The sequence below is a fragment of the Tetrao urogallus genome (assembly GCF_951394365.1).
Source record: "Tetrao urogallus genome assembly, chromosome: 1".
Lineage (NCBI taxonomy): Eukaryota > Metazoa > Chordata > Aves > Galliformes > Phasianidae > Tetrao > Tetrao urogallus.
In genome coordinates, this window is record NC_136813.1 from 77,525,111 (window position 1) to 77,552,768 (window position 27,658).

General features: G+C 43.3%; 2 protein-coding genes across 2 annotated transcripts in view; one reads left to right on the forward strand and one right to left on the reverse strand.

Moving 5' to 3' along the window:
* Positions 1-2,214, forward strand: part of PDK3 (pyruvate dehydrogenase kinase 3) — a gene marked incomplete at both ends in the record, with an annotated part of 49,272 nt that extends 47,058 nt beyond the window's left edge. Inside the window, 2 exons of the mRNA XM_079549153.1 lie at positions 947-1,060; positions 2,071-2,214. Coding sequence (XP_079405279.1) covers positions 947-1,060; positions 2,071-2,214 — 258 coding nt within the window. The remainder of the gene's footprint in view (positions 1-946; positions 1,061-2,070) is intronic.
* A 10,571-nt stretch (positions 2,215-12,785) lies between these two features.
* The window catches only part of PCYT1B (phosphate cytidylyltransferase 1B, choline), a gene marked incomplete at both ends in the record, with an annotated part of 28,796 nt that continues 13,923 nt past the window's right edge, over positions 12,786-27,658 (reverse strand). Inside the window, 5 exons of the mRNA XM_079542263.1 lie at positions 12,786-12,992; positions 18,830-19,018; positions 21,081-21,223; positions 24,157-24,235; positions 24,992-25,143. Coding sequence (XP_079398389.1) covers positions 12,786-12,992; positions 18,830-19,018; positions 21,081-21,223; positions 24,157-24,235; positions 24,992-25,143 — 770 coding nt within the window. The remainder of the gene's footprint in view (positions 12,993-18,829; positions 19,019-21,080; positions 21,224-24,156; positions 24,236-24,991; positions 25,144-27,658) is intronic.

Consider the following 27,658-nt stretch of genomic DNA (forward strand, 5'->3'; position numbering starts at 1 on the left):
CAGTGTTTATCAGGATGGCCCCAGTCATCTGAAAGAGGTGATGCGTAGGCCAAAATCTTACTCCCTGTCAGCAGTGAGAGTATTTATTTTTGTGTCAACTTCTTCTGAGATGAGTGGGTTGGAATAGATGTGAATTGCTCACTTATTTGTGGCTGTGATTATGAATATGACAGGTGCAAATCTTAGATTTGTGATTAGTTGCATCTATTGTGCTTTGACAAATCTGCACATCTACACGTTCTCAGTAGATCTTCAGTGTTGTGTAATCCTGACTTCTTGCTGGAGGAGTAAACAATACCAAGAACTATTTGTCTTCTGTTGCTTTGTATGTTGTTAATGAAGTTAGTTTCTCTGCAGTAGTCTTCTGATCTCTGTTGCAATGTGGCATCTGTTAAAAATATGGTATTATCGAATCCAGAACGGTAATCACAGTCAGGAAGCTGCAGACAGTTACCAGTTTGCTTTAATGATTGGAGGTAGTATGTATTGTATGACACCTACCTACCTCCTTGAGGAAAATATAAAATCACAGAATGGCAAGGGTTGGAAGGGACCTCAAAGCCCACCCAGTTCCCACCCTGCTGCTGCATGTAGGGCTGCCACCCGTCAGATCAGGCTGCCAGGGGTCCCATTCAACCTGGCCTTCAAAGTGGACAAGGTAGTCCTAATGAAGGCTTCGTGCTGTTTCTTTTTCTTCTCTTTCTGTACTTCAAAGTAAAAAAAAATGAAAGCAAAAACAAAAAACAAAACTGCCTAGAACAAAAAGAATGCTCCAGGTGTTGAATCTGTATTGATAGTGCAGGTTGAGGAATATAGAAAAGCTTGAAGAGTAATCAGACGCAAACCTGATCTTTAGGTATCTTCTGTTTTATAAACCACTGTGATCTTTAGCACTTCTTTATTTTAAAACGTCTTGTTTGTTCCTTCTTTTTCTTGTTTTTTCTAGGCTGGATTTGGCTATGGCTTGCCAATTTCTCGTCTGTATGCTAGGTACTTCCAGGGTGACCTAAAACTCTACTCAATGGAAGGTGTTGGATCAGATGCTGTAATTTATTTGAAGGTATGAATTTGACCCTTTCATAAACTAGCAATGCAGTGCAACTCTGTAGGTTATAGCACGTGCCATTTGGTACAAATGAACTTTATCTCTTTCCACTCCTTCATTTGTTTTCAAATTTGTAATTGCTATTTTTATCATGTTTCACCTCGATGAACAGAGTTGTAAAAATAACTTAAAAACATAATCTTGACTCTCATACTCATCAGCTTGCCTCGAATTCTTTTCTTCGGTCACTTGTGTCGAATTTTTGCATTTTATTAATGTATCCTAAGAGCTGAATTTTTCAAAAGAATTTTTGGATAATACTGCATTGATTCTAAAACTTTTGATTGCAGCAGAACTGAAACAAGACTGACTTGTAGTTTTTTCTCCTATCTTTGACCTTTGTCCAATAGACTGCATTGACCCTGTTGGCACTTTTCAGGAGGTAGCAGGCTGTGTGGGGGCTCACAATTAAAACAAACTGCTTGAATTTTATCAGCTCGTGCACCAGGCGTTGACTCTAAGTTGCTACTGTGTCTTGCTGTATTTAGTGAGCAGGTTTTGGAATTGTGCTCTAATTTCATTTTCTAATGATCTTAACCTTGTACAAGTATCCATAGGGGAAAACAGTATGGTTTCTCAGAGAAAAAAAATGCATGTGGATGGGCCTAACTGTTTCTAGAATTGTGCTGACAGAGTCTGAGTTTATTGTTTAAGTAGCACTCGTACATAAGCCTAAAATGCATCTGACTAAAAGCTTTTTCTCTTGCTGTCTTTTTAAACACCCCTCCCTGAAAAGAAGGGAAATATTTTAAAATTTTATTTTCTTTTAACTTTTACTGTCATATCATACTATAAGAATGATTGATCAAAGCCAAAGCATTTTCAGAACAGTGTTGTGATGTGTAATGCTCCGATATTTGAGACACTTCCACAGTTACAGCTTCTGTACTAGAACAACCCCCAGGGTATCGTCTGGCTTTAGGTATCTCCAGCTGATATCTTACCATGCTTTTGTTTTTCCCTAGGCCCTTTCAAGTGAATCATTTGAAAGACTTCCTGTTTTTAATAAGTCGGCGTGGCGGCACTACAAGACCACACCTGAAGCAGATGACTGGAGCAATCCTAGCAGTGAACCAAGGGATGCTTCTAAATACAAAGCTAACCGATAATTTGCCACCTTTTGTCTCTGCTGGAGATGACCTCTGCATTCAGTATCAAGTCTCTGCTTTGTTCCAAAATCCTCCAAACCACAATAGCTAATTACTTCCAAACAAAGACCTAATCAGGGCATTAAAAGTAGTAAGAACAAAGTGATGATTGGGACTTACAGGAGGCACTAAGCACGTTTGGGATGTGAATCCTGCCTATTTCACCAGTATATGCTTGGTTGCTTCAGTCATGCATTGACAAAAGGGACTGCACTTAAGTATACACTGTTGTGACAAAAGATACTATTTTAAGTGCCAAGTTTTATTCCACTAAGGATTAGCAAATTGTGCAGAATCCCTTTAAATGGTGAATAGCATCTTGCACAGCAATGTGGTGTGAGAGAGATTCTAGTCTAGTTAAGCTTATGCTTTGAAAATCCACCTTTTGCTGCATTTTATTTTGCGGTGTCACCTCTTACAGAAAATCCCTTTGAGCTCTCTAGATCTCATATCTGATGAGCTTAGAAATGTGTAGTTCTGAAAAGGGTTGTACAGCTTTAAACCAATACTTTTCCCAAATTCCCCAAGCCATTTTTGTCCAGTGCATACAGAAATAATGTTGGTGTAAGACATTGGGAATTCCACTTTTTGGTATACATTTTAATGATTTTCTTGACACAGAAACACAACAGCATTTTTAAACTTTCCCTGTTGTTCATGAAAGATCATCATCTCTCCATACAAAAAAATCCTGTCGGCGTGAGAGCAGGAGGTAATTGAATTTTGCATTTGTTGCTTGTAATCTCTGGGGCAGCTGGGAAAAGGGGGAGAAACCTGAAAGGCCAGACAGCCAGTCATACACATAAATTTGCCTTAAGAGTGTTGGTTGCTTGGAACCTGATTAGCTTAAAACCTGTAAATAGTTTGCAAAGTTATTTATATATTCAATGTTTGACAGTAGTCTGATAATCTGAATTTGTAGTGTATATAAAGATGTTGTACACCAGCTTTTGGAAAGCGTCATTGATCTGAATAAATGAAACTGGAATTATCACAGAAATGGGAAGGGCAAAACAATTGGTACCCATCTGAAAGGAAACAAAATTAAAGAGGAAAAAACTAAGTGTCATCTCCTCAAATTTCTCATGAGGGTTTATTGCTGAGCATTAGGAAACTGCTCTTCACCAGGCCTCTGCCAAATACCATTTCTGCAACTGTGGCCTTTCAGAAGAATCTGTGAGGTTCCAAAGTTCTGCTGATAAAATAGCCACAGGAATAAAATAGATGAGTTGTAAGCAACTCTGCACCCTCAGTTTCTTCTAGATTTTTTGATTTTTTTTTTTATTTTTTTTTTTTAAAGACATTAAAGATTTTAGCATGGAAAACTGAAACTTGTTTCCTAGCATTCTGGGGAACTGTCCGTGTCCTCCCAATATTTCATTTCCTTTTGTAGAGGACTGGCCTGTTAGGTAAGCAGGGAAATGCTGAGAGATTCCTAGATATTTTTTTAAAGAATACCCTTAGTTTAACTTAATGATAGTACTTAGCATTTGCATAGCACTCTTCATCAGAGAATAGTAGAGCACTTTGAGCAATAAGTTACATGTAGACTCATTTCTGAAAAGTCAGAGGCCCTGCCTTACAAACTGATGCTCCCAGCTGTCGCAGTCAGTTCAAGAATTTGTATAGGGATGGTCGTGAATTTGCAGGGCTTGGGTTATTGTAAGCATCTCTGCACTGTACATTTAAGTCACACTGGATTGCCAGGTTGCTCTAGCATGGTCTTGAATGTGACTGCTGAGTGCTGCAACCTGCTTCAGAGGCCCAAACAGCAGAGTGGCTGCTGGAGCTGCCTGGTGCTGGCTGTGAGCAGAGCCCTTCCGAGCTTGGAAACGGAGTGCTCCGATGGGGCTGTTTGTTCCCAGCCAGACTTCTACAGCACTTCTTGGGAAACCCTTGCAGGCACAGTGAGGGTGCAGCTCGTGTGATCCCCAGAGCAATAACTTCCTATGACTGTAGGCACGGCTGCAGGGAAGGCAGATTGCTATTGGAGTGGTACAGCCATGTGGCTGTAGCTAAATCAGTGTAGTAGTCCAACTGAGATTTCAGGTGGAAGCTGTACCAACTGCAATGTAGCCGGTTAACTTCTGCCCTTGCCCATAACTTCTTACTGTCTCTTGAAATTGTTTCAAGCTGTGTGTGTTTTTCCACTCATCACAGAAGGTGGCTTACTTAAAAGCAGACGTTTGTGACGAAACTAGCGTTTTCCCAGTTGCGTGTGGTAAGTTTTTCCTAAAACGTGACCAAAAGCATTCTAAGAAATATGAAGCTGAAACTGAGCTTTTGTTAGAACTCAGATTTTGTAGTAGTAAATTTGCCCCCCTCATACACGAAGAGGAGAAGGAACAGAAAGAAGAGAAAGGATGCAAATGTTGAAGTTTGATTTTGCGGAGTGACTCTAAATGAAAGTAAAAACACAGTGGAGGATTATATTTTGATAGTCCCTTCTCTTTCTTCTCAAAAACAACTAGTTGACTTTCAGGACTGAAGTGCCCTGGTACTTGAAAGCTAAAGTCCTCCTGATGTGGTAACTACTTCTAGGAACCCTGAGTGTGTACAAACTGCCCAGAACAGGGAAACAGAAAATGCGTTCCTTGTGCTCTTTCCCTTTTCCAAAGTCTGCCCTCAGGCATCACACTGAATATAGATGAGAAACAGCTTTACTCCTCTCCAACGTTGACTCAGCAGCTTGTATGTAGTTCTGCAGCTCTCAGGTATGCTGTAAATTGGTCTTTGCTTGTCCTCTTGCCACTCTTCTACGCAGGAGTATTAGTCTGAAAATGGTCTTAGGAAGCAGCAGCAGCAGGCCTTGACATGCTTTCCAATGGATTTTCCTCAAAAATGAGGGTGGGTAGCTTTTAACTACGCCTAACTTAACTGCACACTCTTCTTTTTTTCACTTACTGCTACCTTTAATTAGTATCAGTCATATCTATGTATTTTAATATTTTGGGGCAGGTAATTCCAAACTTAACTTTCTGATGGTATCAAGCTATGTCTTTTTTAATGGATTTCAGATGTGTGTTAATGCTGCTGCAACTTGTTTGTCTTGGGTTACGGGACACAGTAAATAGGAAAACATGTTTTCCGTGAAAATACCGTGTATTCCTTGTGTTTAGTGCTTAACAGAAACAAACTGAGCAAGAGGTGTGTCCTGCTTGATTCTCCCTGGGAATTTACAAACAACTTCTGTATGCCGTACTGTGACGGAATAGTTGAACTTGTTTTCCTCCAATGTCTGTTTTTCTGGTGCATCTGTCTTGAACGTACAGAAATAATGCCCTGTCTAGCTGAATGTTAATGGATACTGAAGCCTCTCCAAATTGCATGTGTATCTCTGCTCCCTGTTTTCTCTACACTTTGTTTTGAGGCTAACAAGGCATCTCTGTAGGAGTTGGCATTTGACAAGAAAGATCCTGGAGTGCTTCTTTTAGAACACTGAGGTGCAGTCTGTGTCTCTGAACTTAGCTGTGATGGCAAAAGTCTTTGTCCTGCTGCACTTTGTGCCATCTCTTGGGCAGCGTTTAGGGCAGCTCCCTTGGGGCGTGCATAAAGAATATGTTAATTCTGGTGTTCTTGGAAAACTCAAGCCACTTCTTGTCTATGTAAACTATACTTGATGCTGCAACTGGGTAATGTCATTTCCTTTCTCCTCGGTGACATGCGGAATGTTTGCTTTGCTTAAACAGCTGTTCACTCAGTCCACAAAGTAAATAGGTTGACCATCCTGGAGTGTAGTACAATCCTCTGTTCGCCTCAAGCCAGACTGTTTTTGTGAAACCCTGACCTCATTCATACAGAAAACACCTTTAGTAAGTGTTTCTAGATCCGTACATGTTTAATGCTGCTAAATGCTAAGTGATCTTAAGTGATATAAGCCATTCTGTAGAAAACAAACAAAATGTTTATAGTTAGTGTTTATCTCCTTACAATACCCAGGTCTGACTGCAAGGTGTCCAATTAGTTTGCATGTTCCCTTGGTTGCCGTACAGGTGCTGTGGCTCCTAGTGGCTCTTACCTCCTCTTTTTGCCATACTCACTCGTCGTGAATGAATATACTTACATGTGTCTTTGCAGAACTTGGGAGAATGTGATGCACATGACAGAATGGTGTATTTTTGAGCTAAAGGTGAGGAACACAGGCATAAACTGTGCAGTGACTTCATGGCAGAATACTTGCACATGCAGCAGCTTATCAGAGTAATCCCCCTTTGGTGAATCTGTTCTCAGGATCAGCTGTTGGTGTTAATTTGAAGCAATGAAGATTCATGAACTGAAGTATCTCTTTAATTGAAAACAAATGAGCAAATTTAAAGTTCACATACTCTAAAAGCATCTTAAGTTGCCTTAAAAGATCTCAGAAGTTGACATAGAGAACTCATTTCTTAAGTTTAGAGACTTGTTTGGTAGGATCGGTGTATTTGTGATAATTCTGTCATTGTCGAACTCTCGCTAAATTCATTATTGAGTTTCTTCCTTTCAATTGAATACATCTGAGAGGTGCCAGACTGACAATCCTTTGAAGTTCACCTGCTGTGTCTGCAGACTGTGCTGACAGGCAGCGGCAGGGCAGGTTTCCTGGTGCTGCTGCCAGAACCCAGCTCCTTCAGCAGGAGCTGACCTTACCAAAACTTGCTGGCTTGCCCTTCTCTGCTGAGCTGTTGACAATGTGCTGAGTTTGTGCCAGCTGTACTGGGGTTTGATGTGGGATTCTGACAGTGGGAATCAATTGAATTCATTTTCAGCATCTGTTACGGACAGAATTCCTGTGGTGCCTGCTCATGTACCATGCCCAGCACCCACAGGGTTACATGCTGCCATTCCTCTGAGGTAGCAGCATTGGTTTCAACTGAGGTTGCAGTGAAGTGGGAAGGTCTTTCTTCATGAGATTACTTGATGTTTTCAATCCGATTTTGAGTCGTCTTGTAATTTGCACTGGAATTGTTTCTAGTCTGATACCCATGTATATAATTTGTGTACACTCTTATTTTCCTTTTCTTTTCCATTGCTGACAAATAAAAATATGTAAAAACAACACTATGACATCTTTAAGGGACTGATTCAGAATTGCACACTGTGGAGCTCTTCTCATGGCTGGACAGCACAGCGTGAGCCTCAGCCTTTTGATGGGCACTCAGAGCTGGGAGCTAAAAATCTGCTTGTAAGTCAGGAATGTTGTGCTTTTTGTTCCTGTGAAATACCATTTTGGCTTCGAATGGTTCTTTTCAAAGGAAGCTCTGGTTTTCTTTCTAAAGCTTTGCCATGTCAGTGAATGTTGTGGTACAATTTTTTGGTTTTGGAAAGGATAAAATCACGGGCTGATACAGCTCAACTGCAGGTCTTGGTTTTGCCGCTGTGCCAAGAACCCAGCATCAAATACATACAAAGACAGCGATGCTGTAGAAAATAAAATGGATGCTTCATCAGAGCAGTATCTGAAATGTAAGATGTTCCTTGCAAGTTGTGCATCTCCCTACAGAACAATGACAGTGCAGACACACCACAACATGGGAGATGTCATGGTGAACAGCTTTTCTGAAATGATTGTCAGTCATTTACAGATACTTGTTTTATTCTACTCCTTTTCTTATACAGACAGGCTTCTCAAGTTCTATAGTTTGGAAATGCAGGATGGGGGAAGGTGAGGGGCTGCAGGTAGGAATGTGTACCCTAAAGTATTTGGGGGTAAAACTTCATTTCTTCTTGTTTTGTAGTCTGAGCTCAGAAAATGGAGTGATTGCTGTTCTACTCCTTAGCAATCATTCATTGCTCCTTTCTTAGAACATCAAGGTAAGAAAAGCATCAGGCCTCTTCCTGAGAAAGTGCTGTTTTGAACAACTGCCCCAAACGGTAGGGCTGTGGTGGAGCCCCACATTCTCCTTTTCTCATTTCTGTAAGGGAATCCAGAAGCAGTTGTAATTCGAGGAGACTGAATTGCAGTAATTTATACTTTGAGCATATTTGGTGTCTGAGAACATCACTATTTAAAATGTGAAACAGTAGTTTAAAAAAGAGTGTAATTTTCTCCAGATGATTTTTATTTTGGAGGGAACGCAGGTTCATAAGCAGAACAGGTGTTAGGATTGTAAAGCAAAGGAGCAGAATTAAGGAGCTGATATCTGCATGGTAAGTACATCTGGAAGTTCACTACAAACCTAGTGAGGCTGTTGTCTCTGCTCTCACCACTTTGTTCCTGATCTCTGCAGCCCTCGCTGATCAAGACTGCTGATCAAGAGTGGGTCATTTACTGAGTGAGAACCTGATTGATCAATGGCAGTAACTAACGGGAGCGTGAGGCCTGCAGCCTCAGGCACCTCTGTTATTTCCATGGAACGGGACGTTTGCTGCAGTGCTCAGTGCTATGGACTGACTCTTCCACTCATCCCCACTTCTTGAACTTCTTGGTTTGGAGCAAAGGGAGCGATAGTCGATTTCGTAAGCCCTGTTGTTGGGTTGCTCTGTGTGTGCGCTGCAGTGGTTTATCATCACATGTTTTCCTTGAAGCACGTGAGCACCTCCTTTTCCTGCTGTGCAAATCTCCCTGAACCTGAAACGTATGGGATGTTCATGGTGCTTGGGATGTCTGTTATGAAATTGTATTCTGGGCTTCTACCTGGAAATTGTTCCATTTCCATTAAGATTTTTAAGCTCTTGTAACTTTCAAGAAAATTACAAGGTTCCCATGGCATCTATTGAAGTGCTGCTGGGTTTCAAAGCTGCTTCTCTGTACAGAGGAGGTTATAATTCACCTTTCCTAAGTGGTCAATGGCTTTGCAGTTCAGTTACCCTATTTTACTGGTAAATGTCATTTGCTGGTGGGGAAATGTGACTAGAAAATGATAGAACAGGCTTAAAAATTCCAGAATTTGCTGCTGAGGCCGTAATTCAATGTGACAAGGCTGGGTTTGGAGTCTGAAATACATGAGAGATGTCAGTTGTGCATGCAGCCTGGTTAATGCCTTCATGCAGGATTTTCCCTTTGTGTGTTCCTGCCTTCATGTGCTTACACAGGGACAGAGGGTTGTCTTCTTCAGTAGTCCGGCTGGGTGCAGTTTAGAAGAATTCTTACTGCATTTGGAAATAATGGTTAATATGCACACATTATAATCTGGTTTTAAAATGTTTCTCTTCCTTGAGTATTGTGAGCTAAATAACCTTACACGAGCGATCTCAGACTATGACATTTCATGCTTAAAGGACAGAAGGATTTAAAAGTAAGCGAATCCTTGAGGTGTTACATGAGAACTGGAACAGGAGCTCTCTGCCATGTAGTGCAGAAATTCATTTCTGCTGCTTCGTATTTCAGAAACTCCTGCCAGGTTTATCTGAACTCATGTGAGCGTTCAGCAGAGACCTTCCTCTGGGAATGTCTTCTGTCTCCCAAGGGCCGCAGGGTGCTGTGAAAAATGCCTCACGTCCACCTTTAGCAACAAAGCTCATGTCGCCAGTGGGTGTTTGGTGGGGGCCTTTCAACAGTTCTCTGCTGTGCTGAGCAACTTTGAAGTTTGAACTTATTCTGTAATTAATGTCTCAACTGGGAAGTCCTAACAAACTGTCTGTTGCTTCAGCTGCTCTCTGCCTAAGGCAGAACTATCAGAGGAAAACAAAGTAACAAACACAAAACAAATTTCTGCAGCTGCTGCAGTATCAGGAACTATTTCCCTTTTATCTTGTCTGTAAGAAGGTTAGCGAGGCAGAGCATGCAGGGTCAGACTGACCGAGCTGCAGAAGAGCCAGATGCGTGGGGCAGTGTCAGGAGCTGTGCTCTGTGGCTCAGGTTTGCTGCTGCACTCCTGCAGGAGCCCGGTGCACCTGTGAGCTGTATCCTGGCTCACAAAGCACCAACAGCTGCTGCTGGGGGCGGAGGTGAGAGGGGTTCCTGAGAGCAGCACTAGGAACCCGAACAGCACATGTTGGGCAGGTCAGAGAGGCTGCTCAGGAGGCGTCTGTGGGGTGTGAAGTATGGGGATACAAAGGATGGGGTGACAAGTGCCGTGCTGTCAATGGGGTTGTGCCAGGAGTTGTGTTGGTGCGCCCCAACATGCTGTAAAATGAAGGTGAGAGGCAGAAATCTCTGTTGTACACCGTTTATTTTTCATGTGGAGCTTGGCCAATAAACAGGACTGAATTAAAGCAACACTCATGAAAAATAAAAGCCAACCATGACTCAGAAGTGCAAAATTGCCTTCCACGTGTCCAAAGACAATGAGGTTCTGGTTTGCTGGAGATAGCATTATGGATATTGTTGTCTGTACCAGTAGGGGAAAGGCTTCGGCTTATTGATGTCCTCCTATGTGGGAAAAGGATGGCTGGTACAGGATATGGCTTTGTCACTGGGTCACCACCTGGGACCGAGAAAGAGCATCTGCCAAGCAGAGGTCACTCTGAGTTTCTCTCCAGCCCCATCTACACGTCATGGATGCTGTCTTCCGCCCCAACCACTGACCAATGGCTGCTGAACAGGGAGTATTATGAAATCAAAATGAACAGTAAAACTCAAGAACAAGAAAAACCTGCCCACCTCCATTGTGTTTGGACATGGCTCGTCGTATGAACAGCACCAGTAGCGAGCAGACAGTTCCATGGTGGAGGAGTGGTTTGTGATGGGAAGACTTAAACTTGCAAAGGATCAGAGAAACTAACAAGTGCATCCCAGGTATGAAATTACAGTAACGGGTTGCCTAAGGCTGAGAAAGGTCTCAATTGCATCATCCCACCAGGTGTGCAGCTGAGCTCGCTGTGGCTTTCCTCATGCACTTCTTCATGAAAGCGGCGTTTGTCCTGTCCCCTGCTGTTCCCTGCTCACCTCTTTTTGCAGCTCTGTGACAGAGGAGCCAGCTGGGCTCCAGAAGGCAGTGCATGCCTTGAGATAGTTACTGGGTCCTGTCGTAGTCTGGGTTGTTTGGCACAGCATTCCCCAAGACACATCATAGAATCATTAAGATTGGAAAAGGCTGCTAAGGTCATCTAGTCCAAGCACTGACCCATCCCCAAGCCCACTAACCATGTCCCTCAGTGCCATATCCTGTGATTCCCACCTGGGCAGCCTGTTCCAATGCTGGGGGACAAGTGCCAGCTGAGGGGCTGCATGGTAGAGCCAGGAGGAAGGCAGGTCAGTTATTTGCCAAGCTGGAGGTGATCAGAATGTGCATCATGGAGAGGAGAAAGCTTCCTTAGTGCTACTTCTGTAGTTCTGCTTGGGGATGTAAATATGTCACAGCAAGAGAAAGAAGATTTCAGTGCCTAAGCACACTTGAAATCACAGAATCAGAATTGTTTGAGTTGGAAAGGACCTCAAAGATCATCTAGTTCAACTCCCATGCAATGAACGGGGCATCGGCAGCTAGATCGGGTTGCTCAGAGCTTGGCCCATCCACATGGATAGGCCCCACCTCCTATCAGCAGTCACTGGGACCCCCTTGGCTGCCTGAGGGTAGCATCAATTTTTCCAGCCTCTTCTCCATACTGGGGTAGAGGAATGGCCCCAGCATCCCATGCAAGGACAGCATATCTATGGACATACTTGGTTCAGAGCTTCATGCGAAATTTCTTTCAACTAGATTAGTAGCACATGGGGACAGCAGCACTGCTGGGACTGCCGTAGGGTGATGTGTGGGAGCAGCAGGATTTCCAGGAGAGGTCGGTCTGTTCCTGGGTAGCAGGACTCCACATATGTTAGTACCGTTCACCAGCAGAAAATGCCAGTCCTCAGACCAGTTATTTCCCACTGCAAGAAATTCCAGCTAGGGTGGTCTTCGCTTACTTTCTTGTCTCCAAAGCGCAAACCTGGGGAACGGAGGTTGTGACGTAGCTGTTCAGGCACTAGGAACATGGAGAAAGATTTGATAAAGCTCAGGGTGTTTGTACAGCTGGAATCTTTACATATGCCCTGAACAGAGGCTTGGTCAACAAGCAACATTCAGCAGTTTGAACATATCAAATGAATTTCCGTCTGCTCAGCTGGACAACTCTCCATTTTGCTGGCATGATTTGAGGTCTGGGGTGAATTTCATTCAGAAAAGAAGGTTCATTTTCTGTTTCTGAATATATTTGCTGCAGCAGTGCCCTTCCTTCACGTGCTGGAAGAGCTCAGGGTTAGCAGGGTCCAGTTTCTCCAACCGCTAGCCACAGCTGTGTGCCCACATGCTGGGTCATCTGTGGGCTGTGGAGGACTGTGGCACCTGCCTGCCCTGCTCAGCACAGGTTCTCTCCCCTACCCCCCACTCCGGCCGGCCCCCAGCAGCAGGAAGCAGCAGCACATGGACAGGAGCTCACTCGCAGGTGGATGCTATCCTGCCAGTCCCCAGCACCATGCCAGGCAAACTCTGCCAGTACGGCACTGCGAGGGAGCGGGGATGGGACACACTCTTCCTGAGATTTCCCTTGCTGTGCTCCAGTCTGTTTCCAACATCTCCCAGAGCACGTTCCCCGCTGTCAGAGATACCCCAGATGTTCCTCACGCTTCTCCCTATCCAGCGGTTGAGTCCACAGCTTGTTCTTCTGTCTCATGGTTAAAAAAATATATCTGTATTTTATTTTTCATCCTCGTCTCCCTCGCTCATGCTGCTGAGGGAGGCGGAGGCGGCTTTAGGAGAGGAGGGCGGGGAGGCTTTGTTGAAGACCCACGGAGGGGATGGCGAGCGGGATGGCGAGCGGCCTCGTGTAGGGCTGCTGGTTGGGCTCTGCCGCGGAGAGAAAGCCTGGAGCATTCGGCCGCTTCGTTCCTGGAACATCTGCTTCTGCAAAAACAAAGTGGGAAGGTGCTCTGAGTAGGACACCAAGACAGGAAGGGTCTGTGGGCGAAAGGGGCAGCTCTGCGTGGTTCCTCACCTGGGGCTAACACAGCATAGACTTCTGCTCTGAAGCACAGCCCCTTCATCCCATGTGTGCTTCACCTCTCAGGCTGTGTGCTCGCAATAAGCTGGTTTTTGACGCTACAGGATTTTCCTTTTAGCAAGGACAGCCTTGGTATTAGAAAATCGTGTGTTGTCCTGAGTTAGCCAGGGGAGCTACCTTGGGCTCATTTTAAATGTGACAGTCATGCCGTCTCACAAAGTAAGTCCCTTGCCTGACCTCCAGGTGCCCCTTGTTCCCAGGACCTTTTCTTCTTGCTGTGCTGCACAGACACCTGCCTCCTGCTCAGCTGCCTGGCCAGTGCAGGCCATTTTCCTTGCTCCCTTCTCAAGGGCAGCAGCCCAATGCCTGCCCAATACTGTCAAGTGCTTCTCCTGGTACCTGGAACGTGCACAACCCAAACCCTTACAATTGGGGCCAGGGAGGAAATGTCAGAATTTAGATGTCTGTTTAAAAGAGAAACACGCGCAGCCTGTGTATTCTGCTTTGGGCTTTATTGTTTTTTGCTTGCTAAAGTTGAGCAAGAACCTTCCATAGCTGGTGGCGTGGAACAGACCAAATTTTCAGGCAAATGTTCTGCTACAATAAGGCAAATGCTGCTGCTGGTTAGTGCTGCTGTGACCTTGCAGTAAAGCTCTGGGACTCGGTTACAGGTGATAGGGCTTGTACTGCGCAGTGGCCGTCGGCTTCATGCTGAATACTCAGAATCAGAGTGGCTCATTTCTCCTCTTGGAAACAGGGAGCAAGAACTCTCAGTGTTGCTTGGAGTGCCAGGAGTCAGTTCATAGGTGACGCTTAGCTGGAATGGAAAAGCCATCCCCAGCAAGGTTAAGTTGTCATTCAGGTCTGAGAGCCAAATACTTGTGCAGAGATACATTCTGGCTTCTGGGCATGCTGCTTAGGTTGCTGAAGTCTTTCTTAACTTGAGGTTACATTTTGTTCCTCCTTCCCTTCCCGTGCCTGCTAGTCCCTCCTTTAGACACTCTCTAGTAGCTTCCTGCCCTTAAATTACGGTGCCCAACACTGCAGCCAGTGCTGGAGGTGAGGCTGCAGAGCAGGACAACCCCTCCCCTCACCCAGTGGCAGTGCTGGGCCTGGTGCATCCCTGGGTCCTGTTGGCCCCACTGGCTGCCAGGGCGCACCGCTGGCTCAGATTCAACTTGTCACCAGCCAGAACCCCCAGATCCCTTTCTGCAACGCTTCTCTCTTGCCTCTTGTTCTCCAGTTTGTATGTATGTCCAGAGTTGCCCTGTACCAGGAGTGGAATCTGGAACTTACTGTTGTTGAGCTTCATGGGGTTGCTAATTTCCAACCACATGTTTAATTTGTCAAGATCTCTCCATAAGGCAACATCTCCTCGTAATTCAGTATCACCTGCAAACTTTCTTAGTGTACATCTGACTCCTGCAACTGGATCATTGATGAAAACACTAAACAGAACTGGCCCTAAAACGGAGCCCCAGGGAACCCCACTAGTGACTGGCTGCCAGTCCCACATAACCCCACTTGCAAAACCCTTTCAGCCTGCCCTGTCAGCCAATTGCTCACCCAGTGTGTTGGTATGATTTAGCCTGTTTCATCCTCTCCCTGAAAATAACCCCTACTGAAAACACGGTGTTCGATATATTTTTATCCTGGCCAAGAAAACCACTTCTGGCTTTCTTGCCCCTGCCACCTACTGGCCGCTTCAAAAAGCTCAGTAATGTGATGCCTCGTGGTATGGTACCAGTGCTGGGGGGAACTGAAGCCGCCCAGCCTGGCCCTCTACCTATCCCACTTGGCAGTGGGCACTTGACTGTGCCCCTGGGCTGGAAAAGAGAATTTCACCTTCCTGCTAAAGCCCTCAGCTGAACCATCGGACATTTTCCTGGTCTCTGCTTGAGCAAAGGGTTTGGTGACTGAACAGTCTGATGTGCTCACACCTTCAGCTGGGGAGGTGGGTGCCCAGCCAGTCCCCAGTGTCTCTCACAGAAGTGCCTGAAGCACCAGGCTGACAGCTAAAACCACGGCCAGCTGCAGGAGATGGCAGGTGCTATTCCTTACTCCAGGATGACTCCTCTTCCCCTGGCCCTGCTCATCCAGGGTAAGTGACACTCATATCTTTGCAGTCCCGTGTTCCTAATGGGAGTAGTCCTCTAGCCACTGGCGTTGAATAAGGAAAAACAACATTAATGACTTGCTTGAAACACTGGAGGATTGGACAAGGCTGTGTGCCAGGACCTTCTGGGGAGACAGCAAAGGAATTTTCAAGCCTTGCTTCAAGCAAATTCAGATTCATCCAATGGTTTACAGAGATAATACTTAGATTTACCAAACTTACAACTGGACAGAATTGTTTTTCCCACTTCTGAATTTTATACCTCGTAGTTGCATTCATGCTGCTCAAGGGTGGGGTCTGTGTCGATAGCTACATGCTATGAGAGGCTGGGCAAAAGAAATCACATTGCCTAGGTGTTGATGCTCCTTTGTCTTACAAAACAGGCACCAACAAGGCATTAGGGAGGACTAATGCTTTTGTGCTATTGATATTTCTGCTGACTTTCAAGGTCCAGGCTGTGGCCGTACGAAGTATTCTAACACCAGCCCTGGCTCCAGCTGCAACACACGAGATTCACCCAAACCTCCGTGGGTGCCTGCAGTGGTTCATTCCACTGAGAGGAAGATTCATGCAGAAGTCATACGCTGTATGCTTTACTTCCTGCTTATCTATTCTGAAATGCAGCTCTTTCGCTCATAGATTTCTGAAATGAGGTGAAATTAGTCCCACTGTTTTCTGTTTTTGTGGAGCTCCATGTCTGCCATTAGGGGCTGCACACCAGGACGTGCTGGGGAACTCTCTCACACCAGAACAGAAGTTTTGTGCCTCATTAATCGTCGTTGTTTCTGACACCTCTGTGACTCTCTCTCAAAAAATACACACAGCGAATTGTACAGGTGAACGAAATTATAAACGAGTTGCCTACAACTTTTCATTTTGAAAACTGACGTTTTGACCTTTTTTAGAAGCTGCTGTTTTTTTGTGGGTTATGTGGCCCTTACTTTTAGAAAATTGATGCTAACATAAAGTGTATTATAATAACTATTTGTGAAATAATAACAGCATATTAATGGAATTCAAATTACAGATCTAAGAATCTACCACACCCGTAACCATTCCTGTACTTTTACTGTCAACATTAAAAGCAACATCTAACTAACAGCGATAGGGCAAATTAATGTTAATAACAGTTTTGACACTAATAGCAAGTTATCATTATTTTAAAAGTCTTTCCTGCTGCAAAGCTCAAACTGATTTAAAAAACCTACAGCACCTCTCAGCTCACTGTCACTGATGCTTTTCTCACAAGAGTACAAAGAGAGCACACCCCTCTGGACTCTTACAGATTTTTTCTTAGCAAAGGTCTCTGATTGCATCAGATTTCCCACTAGGTGATCTGGACATTAACTCAGGACACAGAATCACAGAATGGCCAGGGTTGAAAGGCACGTCAAGGATCATGGATCTCCAACCCCCCTGACACAGGCAGGGCCACCAACCTCCCCATTCAGTACTAGACCAGGCTGCCCAGGGCCCCATCCAACCTGGCCTTGAACACCTCCAGGGATGGGGCATCCACAACCTCTCTGGTGTTCCAGCACCTCACCACTCTCTCTGTAAAGAACTTCCCCCTGATATCCAACCTAAATCTCCCCTCCCTCAACTTCAAACCATTTCCCCTTGTCCTGCAGTTATCCACCCTTTCAAAGAGTTGATTCCCCTCCTGTTTGTAGGCTCCCTTTGGGTACTGAAAGGCTGCAATGAGGTCACCCCGCAGCCTTCTTTTCTCCAGGCTGAACAAGCCCAGCTCCCTCAGCCTGTCTTCGTAGGGGAGGTGCTCCAGCCCCCTGATCATCTTCGTGGCTCTCCTCTGGACCCTCTCCAACAGCTCTCTGTCTTTCTTGTAGTGGGGACTCCACACCTGGACACAGTACTCCAGATTGGGCTCACAAGAGCAGAGCAGAGAGGGACAATCACCTCCCTGTCCCTGCTGGCCACCCCTCTTCTAATGGAGCCCAGGATACCATTTGCTTTCCGAGCTGAAAGCCACAGCATCTCCCCAAAATATCTTTGCAGACCAGCTTTTCTCTAATAAACTGAATTCTGTAAAATATTTATCACCGTATGGTTTTTAAATGTACTTAGTGTGCATTTTGATTTGGTAGAGCAGGGGAATAGGATCAGGGCTTTGAAATTCTCTTCCTCCCAGCACACACCCAAACGCATCTCATCTCTTGTGGATTTCATGTGATGTTTGATTTGTTGGTTGTGTCTCCTTGTTCAGCACCTATGGCCAAAAGACCACATTGGGAACAATAGCTTGCAAACAAAGCTCTTTTTATGTGGATGTGGTCAATGCAGATAGTCCTGGTTCTTCAGAAGACTCAGAACAGTTTATGGTCTGCACTTCCCTAAGGAAAATGATATTACTAGTGAACACCTGGCCAACAAAGGTACATCTTAGACTGGGACATGTGGTGTTCAGCGGGCCTTTGCATGGGACAGCCGTCTCTGTAAGGAGATAATAAAGGTGCAGTCTATGTTCTTGAAGCCGCCTTTTAGGCTTTTCTCTGTTGAGCTGTAATCAGTGTGGCAAGTGATGGCAGAGGGGTGATGATGGTGAAAACTCCAGTAAAGGGCAGCTTGGTGGCACCGAGTTCTGACATGACTGTTGTATGGGCTATTTAATTCACCATCTTGACATGGATTTGTTTATAAACGGAAGCTCTACTATGATCCTTTCAACACGAGTGTGCTATTCATAATGGTATGTCGTTCAGCTACATACTTCTGCCTTCAGAAGAAGTTTTGTCCCCCATTTCAAAATAGCAATGGGAAGCATTACAAGAAAACAGGGCTTCAGAATGTTTGACAACTATCAGAACTGGAAGATGAGAGCCAGGTCTCTTTTGGGACTCTGTTTTGTAACCAACTCACCACTCAATGCAGGATTTTAGTTTGAAAAGGTGGTGCACTGGGATTTCTCCCCCAGATAATACTGTTACAGCCCCTTAACTACCCTTCCACCCAGACCTGGGTAAATGGGGTATGTGGAGCCAGAACTTACCAAGGAGACCTTCAAAAGTGCTTCAGTTTTACCTGAAAATTCACTGCAGTCAGTTAGGCGACCCAGCTCACCAAACATGTATGAGAATTTCTCATTACATAAAATCAGTAGTTCTTACGACTAGGAAATATCATCTACTGTTGAGTACAGAGGATGAACAGAACAATTAAATTTCTAATATTCCTGTTTCTCTCACCAACTTCAGTGTACAGCTTATCTCTGCTATCTGTGTGCTCTTATTTAGTGCTAATGAAGAAAACAGACTGTACTAAATCTGTTTGCTTAGTAAGAAGTGGCTGTAAGGCAGTGTGACTGAATGTAGTATCGCATCCACTCTCACAGCTTACTTAATGGCAGGATATCTCACTGGTTAAAAAAAAATATTATAAATTATAAACAAAAAAGACAGAAATTGTTGCAAAGAAGCAACAGGCATCGCAGATCCTCCTGCTGCAGTATTGGCACGCATTATTGGATTCAGCAAGCAGGTCTGGCATTAACCTACTGTGCTGGCTTTCAAAGTAAATACTGCAGCAAAGGAATCTGCTCTTGAATCTGTGTTACAGAGAATAAATAAATAAAAATGCTCACACTCCCTGGCATGGCAGAATACCTACCAGAGCTCCATCGGGTCCAAACAGCTCTAAAAAGTTGCCAATAAATTCCCTGGACTTTTCTTCCCATTTCTGAATGAGGTCATGGCTCTTCTCTTCCACCTTGTTGACAAATTCTTTTGATTTCTCCTCTACGTTCTTTACTTTTTCTTTCATTTTGTCCACTTGGTTCTGAAAGCGATATTTCTTCTCCTGTTTAGAAAGTGTGGGCAGAGATGAATATACAGGGACTTGGGAAACGTTATGCACTGAATGCAAAGAAGAAAAACAAATCTCATGACTGTATCTGCTTTACGTTTATATATGCATTTAATGTGTCTGTAATGAAGCACAGAAAGTGCATATTGAAAAAGATGTTTTACGTTTTTACTGTGCTTATTCTACCACATCACTCAGTATGTATTTGCAAACTGAATGCGCTTTGAAAATTTTGTGAATCTTGTCAAGACTACAAGTGAAAAATTAACAGTTCAAACTTAATAGAAAGCAAAAGACCAATGCATTCTGCTGCTGACTTGCCAGCCTGGATATTGACTCGGTCCCAAATGCCTCTATGGTCAGACTTCTGCAGAGCAGAAGGAAAATTCTATTCACCTCGGAGCCTGGCAAATACAGGAGCTTCAGACTGCCAGAAAACAGAGCAAACTCCTGTTGCTTAGTAGCCAAGAGAAAGAGAGCGGAAGTGAAGATACTGTTAGAAAGCCACTATTTGGCCAAGCTTCTAAAGTACTTCAGGGCTTTTGTCCGGATATGCTTCTGTGCTCCTCAAAAGTACAGCATCCAAAACTAACCAAACCATTGGCCCTGAAAACAGAATGCAAATCCACAGCAGCACAGCATACTACTAGCTTTTAATTTCCTGTGAACTTCATTTAATTGTCCTTTTAATTTGCTTTCCAAACACATACTGTTTAGTACTGGGGGGTGAGGTTATTCTAGCTCATGAATCACAAGAACTGTCTTTGCGGGCTACAGGACCAAAGAATATCATTAAAATCCCAAAAAGCCTAACTCACTTTGCACCTAGCAGGCAGCCTTCCATTACCTGGGAAACCAATGCTTTTCTGTCTTGGTGAAATCTCATTTTTTGTTTTGAAACAGAAAAAGTCTCTGGTAAAAAGTAGTATTTTTGCATTTCAATTACAGTAAGCTACAATAACCAAATGTCAGAAGGGACTTCAGAATTCATGGGTTTGAGACTGGGGGAAGCATAAGATATGTAACAGTATCTTAACCTCAAAGCAGTTAAAGAATGACTTTAAGAACCCCCAAGGCACTCAGCGTGCCCTAATTTAATGGATACTTGCAATAGTGATTGTTATGGGTAAAACACCTAAAGCAGGATTTTTAGAGGTGTAAAAGACTGAGAAGAAACATGGTGAAATATTTATGCCCAGTTTACTGTAATTTATCTGCCAGACTTCACGATAAGAAACAAGTAAATAAAATCCTCAAGAAATGACACAATTCAGTCATTCATGAGGGGACCTCCCAGCTCCAGAGAAGGAGGGGTAAAGCCCCCTATGATCTAGCCCAATCACGAGGAAGATTTCAGTAATCTAGGTTATCTCAAGGCCTTAAGTTGGGACTTGAAACAGAAAATGAAAGGAATAAGCTTTCATCTCTGTCACTGTTTACTGGAGGGTAAGGTGCTGAATTTTTCCGAGCAATCCTTCCAAACAGCACTCGTGCCCTACTTACGCTCTTGTGCTACGTATTGTGATTTTTATTAAATTTCAGCATCATTTAAATATTTAGTTCCTAACATGCTTCCCTGTGTTTTAAAACCTATTTTAGCTTTCTCTAGTTATCTCAGGGATCAGCATTTTTGTCGTTAATTTCTTTATTACTCTTGTCACACTGCAGAGAAAGTTTGGATATCAAAATCTTTGCTTTCTGTGCTGCCTTCTCGCAATAGAATACAGAAACAAATCATTCACTGCGTCAGTGTTTGAGAAGACAGCAGCAATGGGGCTGATTTTCTTCCTAGTATGTTATTAAGTCATTTACAGCTCAAGGAGGGATAGGAGCAGCAGCTTTGTTACCAATGTGAAAAATGGAAATGAAAGCTGCTAATTACTAAGAGGAATTAAAACTATCTTCAGCTTACCTATCTATTTTAAATCAAGTTCTTCCCAGCTCTGTCTTCTCTTTTTAAAACATCAGCGGGGAGATGCACTTTCTTACCCTTTATGGTACCTTTGGGGTCCTAGGAAAGAACGTTTCAGAAGCAAATGTGGATCAGAGTACTTACATTTATAAAACTAACGTTCAGCTCTTTGGCGGTGTATCCTCGCTGGAGGTTGCGCCGGGCATACACATCATAGTCCCGCACAATCCTTGTGATTATATCTGATGTTGAAATACCTTCAGTTCTCTGCGTTGGTACGAACATTCCTGAGCAAAGTGGGAAAAGAAAGCCAGCTGGGAAAGCACGGCAGGACCAGGCACTGCGGCAGGTAGCTGAGAAGGGACACAAAAAGCCTAACCAAAGTCAAGACGCTTGCAATTCTGGCCTTCTCGTTCTTAGTTCTTTCTTCTTGTTCCTTTGTGAGAGGGTGCGAGGTTGCTGTATGGTTCATTTTTCCTCAGTCTGCAGAAAGGCTAAAACCTTCCCCCTGTACTTCTGATAAAGTTACCAGACTGGCAGAGGCTCCTGAGTCAGCCCTTCGCTGGGGGAAGCAATTTGCTTCCACTCACACTACTGAATCTGCTTCTCTCTTGTGTGTTTTCACTTACCCCTCCATTCCTGTGTTGTGCTGTCTGACAGTCTTTGTTCTGCTAAGTTTAACAAAAACAACCAAACATAAACAGACAAACCACTGGCCAAAACCACAAAGCACCTTCAGGCAGAAGATGTATACTCTACATTACAAAATACAAAAATACAGTGGGGACTGAGGCCATCAAGCTCTTCAGCCCCTCCTTCATGTATATCTTGCTGCTTAAGTGGTTGTATCATTACTCTCCTTCTCCACCTAACAAAACTGGTACTTTATTAATGCTGCATTGTTTTCTTCAATACAGCTGAGGAATGTATTTGTTTTTCACTGTTCCTGATCAAGACAGGATCACTTGACCTGTTCAAACAAGTGACAAAGGCAATACTACCCAGCACACCTTGCCTTACGAGTTATTTAGTGCCACAAAAAATTACTACCATCACTTATATGTAATTGCAACATTAAGCTGCCAATGAGAGAGAGCTGTGAGTTAAGACTAGAAATAGGTTTGCAAAAAAAAAGTAGTGCTTTGTCTTAAAAGCTATTGATCAATTAATTCTCAAATTCACTTAAGAAGGCAGGCATTGCTAGCAAATTTCACGGGGTTGGAAAAACAAATGGGGAAGGAATCGAGAAGCTTAGCAGCCTCTTGTGACTAAATGATATTTGATATGTTTTCCTTATGATCTCTAATTAGTATTCTTCTCAAAGTTAGATTATTCTAATCAAGAGCAGAGAGGTTTCCCCAGTCATGCTTTTCAGGCATGCAGCAGTCACTCAGGAAAGTATTTTTGGAAGCAGTGAAACCCGCTTTAAGCCAGAAGCTTCTATAAATAGGAGCTACAAGAATTCATTAACAGAAGCCAAAGTCTACCCTTGCTATGCCAAATGCTGAATTGTTTTCAAGTAAGCGTTAAAAGCCACTTTGCCTTTAGCCCTTTTACCTTTAGTCACTGATTTTGCTTTGATTTGCTTCATATTCTAAACCAGTTCATGTTTTCAATCCCAGCTGTTTACAGATGGGCAGAGGTTTAGTCAGCACAGCACTGGAGAGCTCACTGTTGTCTGTATGTCCTCTCCTCTACCGACTACACAGGAAAACAGCAGTGCATGGAAATCTATACTTGCGACTCCAAACTTTGCATTTGCTACTCTGTTCACTAACAACTTGGTGTGGGAAAATGGGAGTACTGAAACTAAGGAAAATGCACAAATGCTTCCACAACATTGTTCTATTTAAAACAAAATGCCCTAGGGGAAATTCACTACGCTGATAATGCTATTCTGGAATGTTAGGACCATTACGTTATTAGATCTCAAAACTAAGGTAGCATTATTTCTGTTTTACATCTAACAAAGTTCAGTAACACAAAATTGAAATCACTTCTCCAGCATCCTTCAGCGATGGACAAAGGACAGAACACAGCTCCCTGAAGTTATAAGCTCACATTGTGTGGTGTGACAGCAGAGAAGGACGTGTCAAGTCTGGGCACTCTGTAGCTCAGTCTGATAATAACAGACACCAAGGGCTCCTGTCATGTTGTACAGGGAACTTGGCACCTCACAGATCTAACACAAAATAGTTTTCCTGTCAGCACCTCTTCTATATGTCCCATCCATACCATAGGTATACTTGTTCCACTGCCTAATAAAGTGAAGTGGTGCAGGCTCTGAACCTGCAGAACGGCAGTTCCCAGAGGACGTCTGTGAGTCAAACACCACAGTGACATCTGCAAGTGGAAAAAGATCAAGAACTGCTGCTATAAAAAGCTTATTTGTACAGCTTGGGTCAATACCTGCTCTACTGCTGTCATTGTATAGCTTGAGAATGTCATTCTGTGCTACAAATTGCCATCAAGCAGATTTGTTCTTGAATTCTTTTAAGACCAGGAAGAGGACGGATTCTCTATTGTTCAAAGCAGTGCTTCCAGAGAGCAGTGGAAGAAAGAAATAATCAATTCCTCTTCCTGCACTGTTCACTTTGCCAGAAGCAAAGAGTGACTTAACTCAGTCTGCTTAGATCAGCTTCCACGAACTGAAGACAAACTCGTGATAACTTCAGCTTGTTCACATTCAATGCAATATGGTAGTCAGCCACCTGCTAAATGGTCATGCCAAATTAATTACTCTGGTAATGATTAAAACCCTCTGCCAGGGTAGTGAAAAAGCCCTCAGTGTGAATCAGAAGTGGATCCTAATGACTCCTGAAGGCCTACAGTGTGCCCTCATATTCAGGCCTGTTCTGTGTCAAGGAGTCATCAATTTATGGTTACCAACAAGCCACTGCAGTTGGCTGGCTGTTATGGGAACTAAACTCATTTAATCAGTTTAGCACCCTAAATTCATTAAAGAAAAAAAGTTGGGACTGTTATTATGACAGATTTGAATGTTTTCCTGGGGGCTATGGCAGGAATTCAGCACAGGACATCCTTTGTGGTTTTACAAAATCAATCTTTCTGCTGAAATCAGCAATACCTGATTTTAGAGTGTAAGAGAACATGGTGTTATCTCTGCTGCTTTTCTCCCAGCAGTTGTGGTCAAAAGGCAGTAAAAGAGTTTGAGCTGAGGCTGAATAGAAAGGTGCTAGAAGTGTGAAGTTGCTCTTACCTGCCTCTTTTATGTGCTTGTATACATCATCCGAGCCAGCAGAGGAGTACGGGATGTCATCATGGGCTACAAAGTCAATCTGCCAGTAAACAGAAGAAGAATCACATGCCACCACCACTGAATTTTGGTTCAGAGAGGGGTTGTTGTGGAAGATCAACTCTCGATTTCAGCTGACTTTCTTTCGACATTCTCATCCTAAAGCCATCACCTAGAATACTGCACTAGATTTAGGCCTAAAACTGCTAAGTTCTATGATAATAATGAAAGAACAGAAAGCTTGTCTCCAGAAGCACTGTCATTAACACAGTGCTGTGGCTGTCTGTGTGTGATATTCTGTAGAAAACCTAAGATAGCTGTTTCAGCTACTGGAAGAGCCGAGTCATGTGGGCACCAAAGTACATTTAGTAAATTATGCTTTTGTTAAGATGTACTGCATGACAGACAGTAACTGTAAGAGATTATATTTCTTTGTATTTCTGGCCAAGTATTGCACCTGTTCACATTAATAACAAATATGTCTTGAATTCAGGACTTCAACAGAACTTCAGTCATTACATTATAGCCTTATTGGTGGTCGATCTTTCCTGAATATAAGTTTATGGATGATTCTTCAGTTATTTTGCCATTTAAAAATCAGCCCAACATACTGAGGAAAAAAGACAAGAGAAATACAGCATTGTCTGACGCAGACTGAGGGCAAGCAAGGTAGGTTCCTAACTTTGGATACTGGAGTGAACTGAATTAAATAACTTACTCCAGCTGACACAACTTCACACGCTTGCTGTTTACCTTCAATTCCCATATAAGGGAAAGGGGGATAAGAGGAGAAACATACCTTATGTTTCTCAAGGAATTCTGGTGTTAGTGTCCAGGGTGCATCTCTGATGACCTCATCCACATAGCGACAGTGTCTGAGGGCTTCGTATCTCTCCGTTTCATTCATCACAGTGAAGCCTTTGAACTTATGAGTTAAATCATCGCTGCAAACTAAAATATGGAAGTATCATCAAAATGACTTCACCCGCTGTAGAATTTGCTGGATCAGATATTTTTCACTTCCCATAATTACGCTAAGCACTTAGCTATCGCCTTAGCTAATTTTGAGGAGCTCCAGGGCCTCTAGGAGATCTGCTCATGGTTGGCAAGTACAACCACAGATTTATGAGAGACCTTCCCTTTCTAGAGCTTCAGCCGGAGCCCAAGTGAGATACTGCAGGATATCTCACATGGTACCGTAAGCACACGTGAGGCAAGTGAGTCCCACTACAAGCAAGAGATTTCAGGGCTGATTATGGACAGTGCTTTAAAATAAATGGAAACTGCAGTGTCAAAGTACATGTATCACAAAACCGTTGAGACAGGAAGATACCTGGACACCTAATCCAACAACCCTTCCCTGGAGGGGGCTGACTACAGCAAGGCTGCACACCAAAGATGGAAACCCCACAGCACCCTGTTCCAGCGTTCAACCGCCCTCACAGTATAAAGGTTTGCTCTTATGTAAACAAAGTTCTAAATGATTAATTTGCCCACACAGCTCTAAATCACAAAGAAGAGTTTCTCATGAAATAAGCACTGATAGAAAACAAGTTGGGGCAAATTTTACAGGAATCTGTCTCTGAGTTTAGCTTTGACTGCAGCAGATTTCATAGAAAGAGAAATAAGGCTTATGGCATGATCAAAGGGGAAATTACAGAAGAAAAAATGCTGTGGAAAGGACTGGGAGAAGCCGTATGCTCCAGTGGAGAGGGTGGAGCCTGGGAATGCATCTTTAACTCTGGATGTGCCAGTACTGTGTCACACTGCTTTTAAAATGAGGGGGAAGCACCATCCATGTTACTGAGGACTATAAACGTTGGCCATTATCCTTCCACTCACATAATGTTGCATAAGATGCAGTGGCCTGTCCCCACAGCTCTAACTCTGTCCAATATTATAGCTGCAATTGTCATTTGACTCCCACATGGAATAATTGTATACCCTTTGGGTTGACAGTATTTGCCCTTCACCACAGGTCAAACCCATGCCTTTGCGTCTCACTTTTCTGTGACACCTGGACAAACACTAAATATACTTGACAAATGACAAATGCAACATTATTAGTGCTGCAGGGGCACGTGAGAGCAGCCCAACAGCAGCCACTTCTTTCCAATTTGAAAACGTCAACCTATCAGACAAGGCTCTGGCAAAGTCCTTTTTGAGATTTAAAATGGATGTTCTTGATGTATGGTCATTAAGGACCTTTAAAGCAGGCAAAATGTAAATACCCTGGAGCTCAGGCAAAATTCAAACTCAGATAACAATATATATGTGTATTTCAGCTAGCTAAATGCTATTCTCTTATTACATCATTTTTATATGCCTGCTGATTTAATGGAGAAAACGCATTTGCAGTTGGAAGATTCCTTTCTGAGACTGCATTTGTATTTATTTACAAACTTTATGTAATCTTAGCGTTACCCTCTCCTGGAAGAAAGGGTCTATTAAAATTATTGGGAAACAGAAGTTTTTGCTTGAATTTTGTAGAAAGGTGAAATTTCAATTTTTGAGTACTACTTGTTCATATAGAGTGCAGTCACAGTATGTCTGCACTTCCTTTTATTTCTATCATCCTGCTCTAATGAGTGGTTTGGGAAGGCATAAATGTCTATCAAAAACATCTTAGCTCCAAATAATTGTTTTCACAATAAGAAATAAAAGGGATCGGTTGTGATGCACAGCAACACACGTGACACCAGTGCTTTTGCAGCACAAATTGTACGTGGGTGTGGAAAAGTGCCCATTCTTTAAACATGCTAAGGCACTGCATTGCTGTGAAAAGGTACTAATGAGTGCTGGCTGCTTTGTCTTTCACTCCAGAACTAAAAGGCACAGTGGAGCTACGCCATGAAATTCAATAAAGCTGCATTTTTGCCCCAGAGCTCCTTCCCTGATATGTGACACAATCATTTCACCTCTCTTCCTTTTAAAAACAGGAACAAAACCTACATAATTTCCATTTTTTAAGTTTCACATTCTTCACACTTTTGCACATCCACTTGTTTCTACTGCAAGCTATCTGGATCAAGGGGGAAACAAGATGTCCTACATTTTTCTTTCGTAACAAAGGGTTGTCATTTCTCTCTGAGGAAGCTCCCTTTGAATTGTCACCATTCATAAACTTAATAGTAAAACTGAAGATTATGTTTAAAAGGAGAGGAGATTTTCTTTTCCTCTATATTTTTTTTTAAACCTTCCCCCTTTCCAACTGATTTGGAACAAAGATGCAATGAGTGTCTTAGAAAGCATCTGGAGGTTGCATCTACATTCTCTTTATTATCATTTCTATGAACATCTGAGCAGCTGAATATTGTTGTGCAATATTTCTGAGATGTATCTCAAACTCAAAGGTGCAGGGAAACTGGAAATGAAATGCATGTTCTTGGGGCCTCACGAGAACAGTGCTTGCACAGCCAGCTGGGCAGGAAACAGCCACTCTCCAGTGACTTCTCTGGCAAATGCC